This window comes from Curcuma longa, chromosome 11 (assembly GCF_044706935.1).
Source record: "Curcuma longa cultivar G26 ecotype Majalengka, Jawa Barat chromosome 11, ITB_CL_G26_1.1, whole genome shotgun sequence".
Classification (NCBI taxonomy): Eukaryota; Viridiplantae; Streptophyta; class Magnoliopsida; order Zingiberales; family Zingiberaceae; genus Curcuma; species Curcuma longa.
Window position 1 is genome coordinate 20,310,651 of NC_133871.1, and position 15,629 is coordinate 20,326,279.

A 15,629-nucleotide genomic window follows, 5' to 3' on the forward strand; every position below is an offset into this window, starting at 1 on the left:
TATCAATTTCATATTGTCTTTTTTTTTAAAATCTTTAAATCGTGATAGTGATATACTAACGTATAAAATCCATAACCGAGAGGACGCGTGGTCATTGATGAAAGCTTCATGATTCTCTATAATGCCGGCTCCATAATTTTTCTCCACATATTTTTTGTGGACCTTATAGTATATAACAGAAAATGTTTAAAATAATAATAATTAATTAATTAAGTCTGTTACTTTGCGTAAATTAATAATAAAATTCTATTTTTTTATTAGCAAAAGCAGAGTAAGTTGATTTTAAGGTATCTCCCCCAAATTTTTTAAAAAAACTTTTTTTAGAATTATTGTGGCTTTTAATGAAGAGTTGGAACTTGATTGGAAAATAGTTTACTGAACTCATTTTGACTTACAGTATTTTAACGATTCCCATATGACCGATTCTACAACTATAGCTAAGGAGAAAAACTGTTAAAAAAAGACCTTGTTATCCTCTTTTACAATTCTAGGATCATAACTAATTCAGCATGTCCTTAGAGCACAAATTACATATTCAGTTGATATAAACTTGAAATATTTTGCATTAGATTATCCATAAAACATTGACTGGATTTCTATTCCCTTCTACATATGCTCTGCTTCTTGTTTTTAAAAGAAAATTATTGGAAAATGTGTTTTTGTAATTAATCGGTTGAAAAAGAATATGGGTGACTATTTTATGAGTAAACTATCTTAAACTAATATTTCAAGTAACTAAAAAATTGATGTCTTCAAGTGATAAAGTGTTGTTCTAATTTAGTTGGACCAAAGAATTAGCTAGTGGGATTTATAGAAGTAAATGCACACATGATAACTCCAATAGTGTAAGTTTTTTTTTTCTCATGAGACCAATAAAATAAGTATAAAATTGGCTAAAAAAATTAAGATCGTCCCCTCAAATTTGTAAAAGGAGACTTAGGGTTTAGGAATTGAAACATGGGCATCTTACTCCGTGATGAAACAGTTACAAATTGGAAGGTTAAGAACGGTCAGTATTGCTTTGATTCAACCCCTCTTAAAGTTGCATGAAACTATCTGAAAACCAGGAAGTAAGATTTATTATTATGTAAACCATAACTTTCTGAAAATTCAACTGTTCACTTCCTCATCATCACTTAACGCTTCTGCAAAGTGCTTGGAATAGCTTCTGATGTTCGGCTGCTAGATTCTGAATTTGTTGCACGCGGATGAGTATGATTTCCATCAGAAGTTGGCATGAGAGATGGTTTCCTAGACGGAATTAGCTGAAAAGGTGACAAAATTGAAGATATCAGCTGAAAGTCGGAAAACTTGAGAACATGTTTATTTCAATTTGGATGCATGAATGAGAAATAGGGTGTCCAACACATACTTGATCGTTGATTGAATCATGAACCACTGCAGCCCTCAGCTGGCGTTTCCTACCTATGATACTCGACTTTTTCCTAGATATAAGCATATCATCCAAAAAATTTTGATCCGACACTTCTGCAATTCAGTCTTGATACAAGTTAGAGGCCTCAAGTAGATAACGCATTTCATAGTCAGGTAAAGACAAGTTCTGGACTGATTAAAGTAGAATGTAAACTGGATGAGTTTTATTGAAGAAAATGTAAAATGACTGAATCATAAAAGCAACACAAGGTTGGGTCAACCAGAGGAGAAGATGATTATTTTTACAGACAAGCAAGAATGTATCTACGGCAGAGCAACTGTGAATTGGCAATGTAAAATAAAACATTTGCACATGAGGTCAAAAGAGAATGATTTGACTTCCACAAGAAATGGGAGGAGTCAACGGTTGTGAGCGCGCACAGTCAAATGGTAGAGGAGCCTTGTGTGCTATCATTAGGTTGGTCCAGTGATCGCTTATGCCATATAAAGTTAATATCCCCAAGACGAAAAGGTCTTGTCAGATTCATACACATGTGGAGTCCTTCAATGGTTCCTCAGGTAGTTCAATCATTTATATTCCAGTTGTTTGTATGAGGAACATGCTTAGCAAGTACTAGCTACGGGTTGTTCACATGTTTTCTGAGGGACCTGGAGTTTGTTATTGTTTGAAGAAAGTCCATCTGCAATTCCAAAATGTTCTGTTGCCCTTCCTCAATGGTGATGCAAGCTTGATTTTACATATTGCAGAGAGTGAGGAAGGATTCTACCTTCAATGACAACTGTAGTACTCCACTCAAACCCCACACAACTGCCTCCTGTAAATGTAGGGTGTGTAGCAGGTGTAGAAGTGTTTTCAGTTATTTTTAAGGCGACCTTGGGCATGGCAGGAAACAATAAGTACTTGAGGGGAAAATTAGGTGGTTTGGTATATAAAGGATGTAGTTTGGTTGAATGATGTGGCTGTGAATTGGTTTGAATAATTATACATTTTTTCTAGGTTGTGTTTCATGGAGCAATTTTTTCCTTTTTTTGTGTACTAATAAGCTCTAATATATTGATCGTGGTGTACTTCCTGCTTGTTTTTGTTCATTTCTTTACACCTGTTTGTTTTTGTTCATTTCTTTTAAAAACAAACTACTGGTAAAACATAATTACTCTACGAAACAATTTATATAGAATGTATAAATATCAATAGTAACCTTGTATCATTATTGATAATTTAAGTTTGATTTTGAACCATACAAATATACATACCCTCTGAAAAATTTTATGGATGGATGTGGTGATTGAATCATTCTAAATCATAACATCAGGATAATTAGCTCAAAACAAGTATAAAACTAGTTGTCAATTGAAGCAAAATAACAAAAATGGAGAGAGAGACTGAGAGAGAGAAAGCTGATAGATCTCTGTAATGGAACAACTTCAAAAGAAATAAACTTCAAGACCAAACTAACAAAAGGCATGGAGTGGCACAATAACTCGGAAAGAAATAAATTTCAAGACCAAGCTAAGAAAAGGCAAGGATAGTTTGGTCACCATGAAATTAGTTTAAAGTACCTGCACTGTTACCATCAAGATTTTGACAATAATTTTGCTTTATGCTTGTTCCTTCTCCATAATGCCCCTCACTTGCTACATGGAGTGAAGGTCGAATGAACTCAGAATCGTCAATTCTATCAGATGATTTGAGATTCTTCTCTGACATAATCCAAGGTGATCTAAAATGTTTAATCCAAGGATTTGCAGATAAAGGTAAAGAATCAACTTCAATCTGTGCATTCTTCTTGTCCCTATCATAGACAACGTTCTCCCAACAACCCTTACGCATTACCTTGAACTGCAGAGTCAAAACATAACGCTTTATCAAAAGGATGAAAGGCATAAAAAAGTAAAACCGGAAAAAGGAAATGGGGTTGAATGCAAATGAAATCTTTTACAACCTGATCAGGTTTCAGATCAGTTTCATATGGTCTACGAGAACCTTTATGCATGTTAGTTCTTGATATCCAACCAAGAAATGCCTTTGAGTTGTATTCCCCATTGTGTAGCTCGTTAACAAAAGAGGATTCAATGGAATTAAGAAATAGTGTATGTTTTTCATCTGTCCATCCTTTCGATAGCGAATCCACCAATTGAGAGTCCTGAAAGGTAAGAGAGATGCCATTATGGCATACTAAGCGGCAAAAAAATGGATGTAATTGTGGCCAATGGAATATATGGTGCTAAAAAGTAACTAGGAGAGGAATACACAAACAGAATTCTAGTAAAGAAATGAGTGCAACCAGGGGTCATGTTGTGTAACATTGATAATAAGTCATCTTAGCTTGAGGCCTAGGTGAAGAGAATTTCATGAAGTCACAGCTGTCTTTACACCAAAAAGGGAAAGTTGCCATATTTTGGTGAAAGGACAGTGCCCCTACCTGTAGGTCTCAACCAACAAGGTACCAGTGAAAACAGTTCGGCTTGCACTGATGACCTTGTTCAACAGCCAATCACTATTCATCAGTGTCTCAGCTGAGGGAAGTCATCATCCAGAAGTTTTTCTAATAAATATTTTACTTGAGAAACGAAATCAGCAGATACCCAGAAAAATGCAACAAAAAACACAACCATCAAATGCCTTTCCCCACTTGATTTTCCCTACCTTCTTCCACTAAATGATTTAGGCATTGAATGTCCTGCTAGAGTTCCACAGTCCCACTCTGATGATCACCCTAAGGTATCTTTCTTGTGTTAGATAGAATCCATCTGCTCAGTTCTACCTTTCTTGTTGACAAGCTAGACAAATAATTAATGAATCCATCTTCATAATATACTAAAGATGAAATTAAGGTCACAAACGGAATAGGTGAACAAACAAGTATGATCAGATTGAGTTCTTAGATATTCTATCTTCTCACGGTGCACATCAGACACAAAGGCCTTCCCATACCTCTCTTTGGGAGATGAATATGAGATTTCCTACCTACAGGAGCTAAACATTTCCCTTTTTTTAACTTCATGTTTGTCTAAACGGATCACCTTACAGACCGTTGACAGAACATCATCTGAACTTCCTGCATAATTTAAGAATTACCTTAGTTTGAGCGATGTCATATATCAATAAAAGAACCAGCAAGCAGTAAACTTGAACTGATTGTAAGACGCCATCAATCTCCATGGAACAAACTAGCGATTCAGAAAACACAGATAGCCCTTCTCGTGATATTGAAATTTCCTCATTAGGAGTACAAAATTCTTGAACTAAGGCAATTTCCTTCTTCGCCTATCATACCATTAAGTTTTCTCAAAAAGAAGATAAGTCGTACCAGTATTGTGCAAAGAAAAAAAAACTGAAACATTGCCACAATCTTACAAATAAAAAGCGTTCTTGACATCAAATCCTCTCCAATTACGCATACGAGAAAAGGAAACAAAAGAAAACCTAAAATTAACTTTTACCTTCGATCAAACAATTACCAAGCAAACGACACCGATCCAGTGGATAAATAAACGTAAACCACGCTACTGCAGTGAGGGTAAAGGATCACTTACCCTGCTAGGGCTTCCCATCCTCGATATCTCTTCCGTATTCGGCCGATTGGAAGAACTATCACCCATGCGGTTAGCGATACCTCGCCCTTAATCGAACGCGGAGAAGATTGGAATAAAAAAGCGCCCTAAAAAATCGCCTCTTCCGCAACGAGAGAAGTGACGAGATCGGGACAAGACGGCAGCCGGAGGCAAGATATTTCTGCCGCGGCGAAGCATGGGCCCCGGCTGTTTGTCTTCGGTGGCACCGCTTTGAAACGTGGAAATTCACAGGTGGCGAGGGTACGTGCCGGTCTCCCTAGAGTGAGATATTTTTTGATATCGCCAAAAGATCTGCCGTGCCGAGGACAGTGACCAACTGGAGACCCCTCAGCTTGTTTCCAATCGAAGTGCAGGTAAAATATTGTGGTTTTAGCGAAAAATGGTATGGTAAGCACAAAAGAATAATTTGAGAGCTTTTCTTTCACAGCTTTTTTAATGGCGTGTGATTATTATTATTATTATTTATAATTTAGATGTTTCGTGAATCGATTAATTTTAATTTTGAAAGTGATAGTTCGATTTGACAAAAATTTTCATGATTGGATGGAAATGAATCGAAAAAGGAGAAAAGTTTTTTTGTAAAAATAAAAAAAATCAAATCTGAAATTTTAGTTCTTTCCAGAAATTCAGATTTCTTTTTGATACATATAGAACATATAAAATTAAATTATGGATCATCCTAATCAAATGACTTCTTTCTTTTTTAATTAAAAATGTCAAAAGGTTCTATTTTAATAAAATTAAAAAATTAAGAAAAAAATTAAAGAAAAAACAAATCTTGTGTCAGATTGTCCATAATTTAATTATGTGGTCGGTCCAATCGAAGGCCCAGCTCAGGTAAGCCCACCAGAAGCCTTTGTCACACAGCAGCAACCTGCGTTCTCCTGACCCAGATATACGATGTTTCTCGAACCCTCGTCGTCATAATTCACTTCTGTACCGATCGTAATTTCTAGGGTTCGATTTCGGGGATACCCGGAGCTTCTGCGACATACCGGAAAGAAAGAGAGGGAGGGGAAGGATGTGGCACGAGGCGCGGAGGTCGGAAAGGAAGGTTCATGACCTGATGGACGCGGCCCGAAAGCGGGCGCAGCGTCGCGCCGTCTACCTCGCCAAGCGTCGGGGCGATCCACAGCAGTTGCTTCAGGTAGCCGGGACCAGGTGCCGCGTCCACCGCGATGACGGCTTGTACCAGGCTGCGCATGACCAACAGGGACTGTATGTTCTCTTTTTCTGTGATTCATATGCCTGATTTTGTTTGATTCTTTGGTGCCTTCACAGTAATGTTGTTGTTTTTTTTCAACGTAATATAGAGGTATGGAATTTCTTCTCTCTTCCGCATCAAAAGGTTTCATCTGGGGCGATGTGATCTCGGACGCGCCTTTCTGTTCGTTTAGGATTTGCCATTAGTATCGTCTTAGTTGAAAGTGAAAGGAAGTGCAATGACTTATTTTTTCGCGCTTATAGGACTACTAATTTCTCGATATTGTGAACCTGTTGAGTTTAACTTCTTCCAATTGAAAAATATTTTATGAATGTTTCTGGTGTTACATTCTTGATGTCGTCCTCTCTTTCTAAGTCACGACCAAATCCTAGAAGCTCTATTTACATTCTATTGCAATTGACAACTCATTTCAGAGATCCTGTTGTAGTTATGTCAAGTCTTTAACCTTCGTAAGATGGTTTGTTAAAGTCTGCTGTCACTTTGTGCTCATAAATGCTGTTTCAACACTTGTATGCAATTAGCAGTATGCTTGGCAGTGAGCCACCAATGTCATCTCTCTAGTCTTACAGTTTCCTAGCTAGCTTTTTGATTGCTCAATGTGTATATGTCACAGATACATACACAATTGGTTCTAGCTTCCATGCTCTTGATGGAAGAGTATAGACATGTTATGACTGATATGAGAGGCAGAATAGCTATTTTACTTCTTCGGGTCAACTGTGAAAAGCACCACTTGTTAAGTTATTACGGGGAGAGAACATTGTACTGCTCCAGTATCAACATTGCTGTCCATAATAGGACAAATTTTAGCATAGCAACTGCTTTAGTCGCAGTCATGATGCATTTGTATTTGTATGAGTTTCTTTGATCATTTCAGTTCTTTTGCTTAATATTTCTGATTATTTCCATCATTGTTCTTATTGTAGGATACCCTGGAACGGGAAACAAGATATATTGATTGATAGGTGAATACTTTGTTGAATTTACATCAAATAAATTGCCAGTCATGATAGACTTATTTTTTTCCTTTTGATGAGCAGATTTGATGGTCGAGCACTGCTTGATTTTATTCGAGATCATAGTTCCCGTAATAGTCGCGTTCAACAGAAAACTGAGGAGGAAGAAGAAGTAGAAGAGTTTGTTAATTTCGAGCGTTACCGGGATTTAATTAAACTTCGGCATAGAGGATGTCTGTAGTTTTTGGTTTTCTCTTTCATATCAGCATTTTAAGACTTTGTTATATTACATTTAAATTTAAAAATTCTGATGTCTATACTAATTTGGGCTTTTATCATATTAAAATCTTAGTTTTTTCACCATATGGTTGTATATAATAAAGCATTTCTCTGCAGTTTCTGATGAAGATGGTTTGCAGCATGTTCAACAAGAGTTGGAGGCGAAGCGTACACTTCCATTGCCGTTTGAGAGGTACAAGTATTGCTTTTTTGGGGCTTGCTTTCTGAGATGTTGATCTAGTTAAGCGTACTTGACACAGCTTTTTTGGGGCTTGCAAGTTACTTTTTCCTGACATTGGAGGCTTAACTTTGTAAAGAACACCTAGGAAATAATATAGAAAAGAAGCAACCTATGTAATTTGAATTATCTCTCTGAGTTGCTGTCTTGTTTCTACAAAGTTATGAGAAATACTTTGTCATGTTAGGAGTTTAAGCCACTGAATTTTACTTATTGTCGCCAGAAAAGAATATAATCAGTTTTTGAGAAACCCTTTTTTTTTCATCCATGCGTGATAATATTTCATGAAGGTTCAGCCTTTTAGATCACTGAAAAAGATCTGTCTCATTGCATAAGATCTTGTAATCACATAAACCTATGGTCAATCATGTTCTTCATGTGTTATTCTTCTTATTCTTTGTTGTATTAGTTTCTTTCTCAAAGCACTCAATCAGCAACATTCAGCAGGAAGGGAACATCTTCCACTTTGTTTACTGTGGAAGCCTTCGTGAATGCTTTGTTATAAATAGTAGGTTATATTCAGCAATTACTAGGATGTGAAACTACTACTATGTTTATGAGCTTGTGGATTTCAACACTCCTTGATGTCATTGTTACAGCACTCATTTTATGTTGATAATTCCTGTAAAGCATCTGTATTATGCAAAATCCATGACTTTGTTGTAAACCATGTAAGTTATGTTTGTTTAACTGACTTAATTATTTATGTTTTCATAGATGGATTCTTTTTCTATTTACCACTCTGTTTTTTTTTAATGTTTTAACTTGATAATTATGTGGACTTAGATTAAATTGTAATTGTAACAGACCCCAGGCTGCACAGCCCTCTGTAAGCAAAGGGTTGTACTCGCAGGTGGGATTCTCCTACAAGGGGGATGCTCATGATGAATCCCAAAATGTGGACAGTGAAAATGAGGATGAAGATGATGAAGATGAGGAGGAGGAGAAAGACTTCAGCAGTGATGATAGTAATGATGAAAGGATGGAAACTATAGCTAAAGAATTTGGTATCAAGAGATATAACTGGCTTGTTTATATGGACAAAAAAGCCAAGGAGGAAGAGAAAAGACAGAAGGAAATAATTAAAGGAGATCCTGCTATAGTAAGTAAATGATTATCGTCCACTTTATGATGATATGATCTGTTTGACTCATTCTCTTGATTTTCCCAGAGAAAATTGAGTCGCAAGGAAAGAAGGAAGGCTTCTCAAATGGAAAGGGAAAAAGAACGGGAAACAGCACGTGTGATAGGACGGGCTCCCCATCATGATCCCTACAGGTAGAAATCACAGTAATTACTTATTCAGAATTTTTATGGAACTAACTGATACAATTAGCATCAATATTAAGGTTCTAATTATGTTTGTTTATGAATCCCTTGAAAACACAGGGAATCACGCAGAAGTCCCACATATGATGCTTATCCCAGGAGCAAGAGGTATGCCTATCTTTTTTCCTAAAAAAATGCTTCTGTTCGTGCTGGTTTTTTTTCTTCTTTGTTTGACTTCTGCATTTATTTCAACAGATCACGATCCAGGTCCAGGTCATATTCCCCTTCACAGTCCAGACGTCATGATCGCAGTTCTCATGGTGATAATGGGCATCGAAGCAAGTCAAAACCGCCTAAGATTGAATATATCACAGAGTTTGGTGGTTTACATGACTTGGATGATCAAAAATTTGGAGTTTCCCCACCATCATCTCCATTGCAAGCTGATCCAATGAACCGGTCGGGGCACTCGACCTTTAATACTTGCAAAGATAGATTGGGAACTTTTCTCTGCTGCAGCTTATTCTGATGGTCGTTCTGGTTTCCTAAAGCCAATTATAATGGGGTTCAGGGGTTTGTGGAATATTTATTTCATTGCATGAATTTCCTAGTGGTTGGGTGGTAGTAGGAGTCATTAGTAGTCGGTCAATTTGGTTTCTCTTTAGATTGGTGATCTTGGATCAAGTTACCTGAATTTATTATCTTATATATATAATATCTGAGCATTTGGAAAACTGACTTGAATGAGAACTTGAAGAACCCCAGTCCTGGAGAGATATCAAATTGCTGATACTTGCCAAATCACTAACTATTGTGCATACTTGCAGGCCGTTTAGTGGTCGAATCCTTGAGGCACTTCATGTTGATCCCGCATCTTCTTTGTCTCTTGAACAAGAAAAGAGTGCTAAAATGTTGCGACCATCAACGACGATAAGGTAGGACATTTCCTAACTTCATGTTGTAGTGGTCATGCAAAGCATAGGATCAGTTACTATAGGCTGACAATGGCATGCATGCTCAAATAAGCAATGTGTCTCTTAAATTAAAAGTAGTTGGCACTGAATGTGATTTGGACCATCAGTGCTCAAAGTTGTGTTTTATTATTATTTTGTCTTCGAACTTTGTACTGTATGTGGATAAATATTTGAATTGATGCTAACATGTCTTGGTTTCTTGTTTTTGTTTGTTCCTTTCTGTTCTAGCTCCAAGGCATCATCAGCAATTGCAAAACTCAGCAAAACTCCTGTTGGGGGATCATCAAAAACTCAACAGGGTGAGAAAAAGGAAACTCCTCAGGAACGACTCAAAAGGATAATGAGTAAACAACTCAATAAACAAAGTAAGGTTTCTGACTCATGTGCCAGAGGCACCAGGGTTCTCCAAACATGTTACTTTCATTCTGTGGTTGTCTCTAAAACATATCACTTTCATCATTTCATGGTTAATGACTTAGTGCTACCATATACCAAGGTTCTATCTATAATATATGTGAACTTTATAATGTAGTTGCTCATGGATTTGTACTGTAGTTCGAAAAGACACTGCTGCTGAGATGGCTAAAAGGCGGGAGCAGGAAAGGCAACGACAAGAAAAGCTTGCTGAAGCAAGCAGGATAAGCCGTTATAGTCGTCATAGTCGTAGTAGAAGTAGAAGTTGCAGCTCTTCTCCACCAAGGTACTTGATGCATTATGTATAACTAGCTTTTGAGCATGAAATTTCATCGAGGATTCCTATTCTAATTTCGTGATTATGATGTGTCTGTTACCCTGCTTACTTTTGAACTGGTTCTGGACCATGATCGTTTACTGGTGGTTGGACTTTGAACCATGATACAAAAACACGTTTGAATATTCTGCTATGGCAATCTACATTTGAGTTTTACATGAAGTTTCTGTGAAGTTTCTGGGCAATGTCTGATTTCCCTCTGTTGTCAAATTCTTCAAATTTTTGTCAATCCATAATCAGTTTCAATCTTAGATTTGATATTATTTTGTGAATATGATGATTTCAATCTTGTGATTTCAATTCCCTGTCCGAGTTGAGCAACTACAGATGCCGTCCATAACATTACCTTGTTTCTTGTCCAGTTGCCTTCCCATACTCCGCTGTCTCAAAATGCCAACCTGCAATATGGGTTCTTCTAACATTTGCATCTCCTTTCATGAGTGTTTTTCTCTTGTCTATACATAGCTGTGGAAACTTCTCCGTGGCCATTGCCCACTTTTTTGCGTATCTACACCACCTTCTCATCTATTGCAAACTTTCAATTAAATCATCATTCTGTTGAAGATGATGACGACTCAATTGCGTGCTGCAGCATGCAGAGTTAATATTTATTTGATGCTTAGTTTACTGCACGCCATTGACAGATGTGTTTAAAATTTATGTTCATAAGTTTTCTCTCTCCTTAATTCTCCATTATTTTACTGCACGTTGTGCAGGCGGCGGCGCTATAGTAGAAGCCACAGTAGAAGCAGGAGCCCAAGAAGATACTACTCCCGATCACGCTCACATTCTCGTTCTCCTTCCCCAAGGTAATTGCCCTCTTTTCAAAATTTATGTTATGCCAGTTTATTATAGGAGAGTCGTGTTAAGCAGATTTGGTTGCAGGTCGAGGAGCCGGACCAGGCACTGAAGCATTTCCTGTTTAACTGTTAAAATTAAGTGGTCTCGGCTGAAATCGCAAGATATATACATGAACTTCCATTTTACGAGCTCATCTGTTGTCACCCAATGTAGCTGACAATGTGGCGGATAGATCGTTTCAAATTTGTTGTACATGGAGAATTTGTTAATGTTTACTTATGCCAGTTTTTCCGCTTCGTTTTAGTTGCAACTTTGCCTTGATATCTTTATAATTTCAGAAAGCGTTAATAAATTTTATCGTAATCTTTGTTTATATTTTTCATGTGGCAATGTTTACAAAAGTTTTACTATCAATGTATTTCGGTTGGTATTTCAATTATTTTCCAGTCTTTTAAGTTGATGACTATCTACATCGATGTCGATGAAAAATGACACGATTCAAGTGGGCGCCTGAACACCACCAATTTGTCTTCTTTAATCAGCCCAATTGTCTACGTTGCCACTGAGCCTTGCAAGCAAAGAGGTAACGAAGGTGCAAGAGGTGATGTACCAAGGTCGTCGAGAGGTTATTGTTCTTCAGAAGTCGTCAGGGTGGAGGTCCTCAGTAAGGCAAGGAAACTGATTGCAGACATTGGCAATTCATGGGCCTCTTCTAGTCAAAGATTTGACCGTCTCACTCTCAATTGTGTACTACTAACATTTCGGCAAAAGATGAAATTTATCAACTCAGTCGTTTTGCATGATTGATTTTACAATCATCTAAAGTGTAAAAAAATTATAATTGATTACTATAAAAGAGAATATTATTTTCACTTTGATATTTGTCCACTTCAACCGGTATGCTCCAGGGGCAATTTTAGCACTAACATTGAAATGATTACCAGTGATCAGCTTGCCATCGACAAGGAAAATGAACAATGACTTGGCCTGGCCACATGGGCGCCAGCAGGGCGAAAGGAGTGTGGCGTCGATCACGCTATTGCGCGAATCATGAAGCAAGACTTCGGTGAACTGCATTCGTTCATCATCGACGGTTTTGAATTGCTCCCACCGTCGTCTTCCCCGCCCGGTCCATGGACGTCGCGACCCCGACGCGATGGTGGACTTCAGCCGCAGCCTCCTCTCCTGCTCCACGCTCCGCCTCGCTCGCCCTCTCCACGCTCTTCTACTCGTCTCCGGACGCACCCGCGACGCCTTCCTCGTCACCAAGCTTCTCAACCTTTACTCCCGCCTCGGCGACCTCCCCTCCGCCGTCCTCACCTTCCGCCACGCCCCTGCCAAGACCTCCATCACCTGGAACTCCATGATCGCGTGCTACGTCCACCACGGCCTCCTCAACGATGCCCTCGCGTGCTTCCGCTGCCTCATCCTCTCTCCTTCCCCTTGCGCCCGCCCCGATTCCTTCACCTTCCCTATCACAATCAAAGCCTGCTGGGACTTGGAGTGGGGGAAGCAGATTCACTCCCTGACCTACAAGTTTGGCTTCGTGTGGAACGTTTTCGTCTCCGCGTCCTTGGTCCATATGTACTCCAGGCTCGGGTTCACGGACGACGCCAGGAAGGTGTTCGACGAAATGAAGATAAAAGACTTGGGTTGCTGGAATGCGATGCTTTCCGGCCTTTGTCAGAATGGTAGGACGGCGGAGGTGGCCGAATTGTTTGAGCGGATGATGATGCTTGGGATGCCCATGAATAAGTTCACTGTGACGAGCATTCTGCCAGTTTGCACACCCCTGCAGAATCCTTTATTGGGTTTTTCCATTCACGTTTACTGCATCAAACATGGTATGGATTCAGATTTGTTCGTGTCTAATGCGTTAATTGACATGTATGCGAAGTTGGGTCATTTGGAAGAAGCATGGAAGGTATTTGAGGGAATGGTGGATAGAGATTTGGTGACCTGGAATTCTATCATTTCTGGCTATGAGCAAGCTGGTGATGCTAACTCTGCACTTAATCTATTCAATGAGATGCAGCAGAGTGGCATTCAACCTGATCGATTAACGCTTGTAAGTCTAGCTTCTGCAGTCGCTCAACGTGGAGATGACCAAAATGGTCTGTCAGCACATGGTTTCATCTTAAGAAGGGGGTGGGATTTGCATGATATTATTGTTGGTAATGCCATTGTCGACATGTATGGGAAGTTATCGAAGGTTAAGCTTGCACAACAAGTGTTTGATAGGATGCCAAAAAGAGATGACATTTCTTGGAATACTTTGATCACTGGGTATTCTCAAAATGGTCTTGCAAATGAAGCAATTGAGATATTTAAGTATATGCAGATCCATGAGGGGATCATGCCAATTCAAGGAACGCTTGCCAGTGTTCTACCTGCTTGTGCACATGTTGGGGCTTTGCAAGAAGGGGTGAAAATTCATAGTTACACACTTCAAATCGGCCTACTGTCAGACGTTTTTGTGTCTACTTGTCTCATAGATATGTATGCAAAATGCGGGAGGCTGGCGGAAGCAATGGTTTTGTTTGAACAAGTCTCCAGTAGGTTCACAGGTCCATGGAATGCAATTATAGCTGGTCTTGGTGTACACGGCTATGGAAGAAAGGCAGTGTCACTATTTTCAGAAATGCAAGAACAGGGGATAAAACCAGACCATGTTACATTTGTTTCACTGCTGTCGGCTTGTAGCCATGCTGGGTTAGTCGATCACGGACGTGAATGCTTTCACCTGATGAAATCAGTTTATGGTCTTGAACCTTGGATAAAACATTACGCCTGCATGGTGGATTTGCTTGGTCGGTCTGGGCAACTGGATGCTGCCTATGAACTGATAATGACCATGACACTCAAGCCTGATTCTGGTGTATGGGGTGCTCTTCTCGGAGCTTGTAGGATTCATGGCAATGTAGAACTAGGTAAAGTGGCTGCGAGCCACCTCTTTGAGATCGATGCAGAAAATATGGGTTATTATGTTCTGCTATCTAATATGTATGCTAAAGCAGGCAAATGGGATGGTATAACTGAAGTGAGGTCCTTGGCTAGACATAGGCAACTACAGAAAACTCCGGGGTGGAGTTCAGTGGAGGTGAATAAGAAGGTGAATGTGTTCTTTACCGGGAATCACTCACATCCACAGCACGAGGAGATCCAGAAAGAATTGAGAACTTTGTTGGCCAAAATTAAAAGCATTGGTTACATTCCAGATTTCAGCTTTGTGTTGCAGGATGTGGAGGAGGATGAGAAGGAAAATATATTATCAAGCCACAGTGAAAGACTTGCAATTGCCTATGGAATTATAAGCACCTTGCCTAAAACTCCTATTCAGATCTACAAGAATTTGCGGGTATGTGGAGACTGTCATAATGCAACCAAATTCATATCAAAGATCACCGAAAGAGAGATCATCATGAGGGATTCAAACCGTTTCCATCATTTTAAAGATGGGAAATGCTCTTGCGGAGATTACTGGTAATCCAATATTCTTCTTTCTCTCGGTTGATTACATTGTTCTAAAGAAGCTAAAACAAGTGACTCAATGCACAAGACTTCTTCCAATATGAAGTCTAGGAACGGACACTAGCTCAAGCAGACAGACCCTCCATAAGTTGTCCAAGGCATTCCTTTGTGTGCTGCCAAAGCACACTTCTTGTATGAGTTTGCATTGTTTAAACTCTTGCAAGGAAATTGTTAACATATTTGACATTTTTATACTTCTAAAAAAACGTTGATAATTGTTTACTAATGCATTTTTTTTAAAAAAATTAAACTTTTGATATAAGTTTAATTTGTTTTAATCTAACATTTGTCTGTTTGCTAATTGTAAATATTAACTACATTTTAGCTTTCAACAATCAATTCGTAATAAATTGTCATCATTTATCTCTCAGTAATGGCATTAACACCATGCTCCCAACTAATTGAAATCCAGTGTAATTTATTACTTGTTTCCTTTGCTATATAATTTTGATGAACCCAGTACTGTCCTTTTGCAAGCATGTGAAGTAGGGAACCAACATTGGCAATGGCATCCAAGGACCAGCACATCCTGTCATATGCTTTTGTGTACCATAAAACCACACATGGCATTAGTGCCTATAAATATAATAACGTCAAATCATATATGTTCTTGGCTCAAAGTAACTACTAAAAT

At 38.6% G+C, this 15,629-nt stretch overlaps 3 protein-coding genes across 3 annotated transcripts; 2 read left to right on the forward strand and 1 right to left on the reverse strand.

Moving 5' to 3' along the window:
- Positions 1-1,118: 1,118 nt before the first annotated feature.
- On the reverse strand, positions 1,119-5,067 carry LOC141840670 (cold-regulated protein 27-like). The gene is made up of 5 exons (XM_074728719.1): positions 4,933-5,067; positions 3,339-3,539; positions 2,956-3,235; positions 1,373-1,488; positions 1,119-1,265 (listed from the first exon to the last, which is right to left on the reverse strand). The coding sequence occupies exons 1-5, from the start codon at positions 4,996-4,998 to the stop codon at positions 1,137-1,139; spliced, it is 792 nt and encodes a 263-aa protein (XP_074584820.1). The 5' UTR covers positions 4,999-5,067; the 3' UTR covers positions 1,119-1,136.
- An 841-nt stretch (positions 5,068-5,908) lies between these two features.
- Positions 5,909-11,817, forward strand: LOC141837969 (uncharacterized). The gene is made up of 13 exons (XM_074725344.1): positions 5,909-6,189; positions 7,123-7,161; positions 7,237-7,385; positions 7,549-7,624; positions 8,477-8,771; positions 8,841-8,947; positions 9,059-9,106; positions 9,194-9,397; positions 9,766-9,873; positions 10,141-10,277; positions 10,468-10,612; positions 11,380-11,472; positions 11,549-11,817. The coding sequence occupies exons 1-13, from the start codon at positions 5,993-5,995 to the stop codon at positions 11,571-11,573; spliced, it is 1,623 nt and encodes a 540-aa protein (XP_074581445.1). The 5' UTR covers positions 5,909-5,992; the 3' UTR covers positions 11,574-11,817.
- An 803-nt stretch (positions 11,818-12,620) lies between these two features.
- Positions 12,621-15,157, forward strand: LOC141841618 (pentatricopeptide repeat-containing protein At4g33990). Its single transcript, XM_074729797.1, has one exon. It carries the CDS (start codon positions 12,621-12,623, stop codon positions 14,949-14,951), a length of 2,331 nt encoding a protein of 776 aa, XP_074585898.1. The 3' UTR covers positions 14,952-15,157.
- The last annotated feature ends 472 nt before the right edge of the window (positions 15,158-15,629 follow it).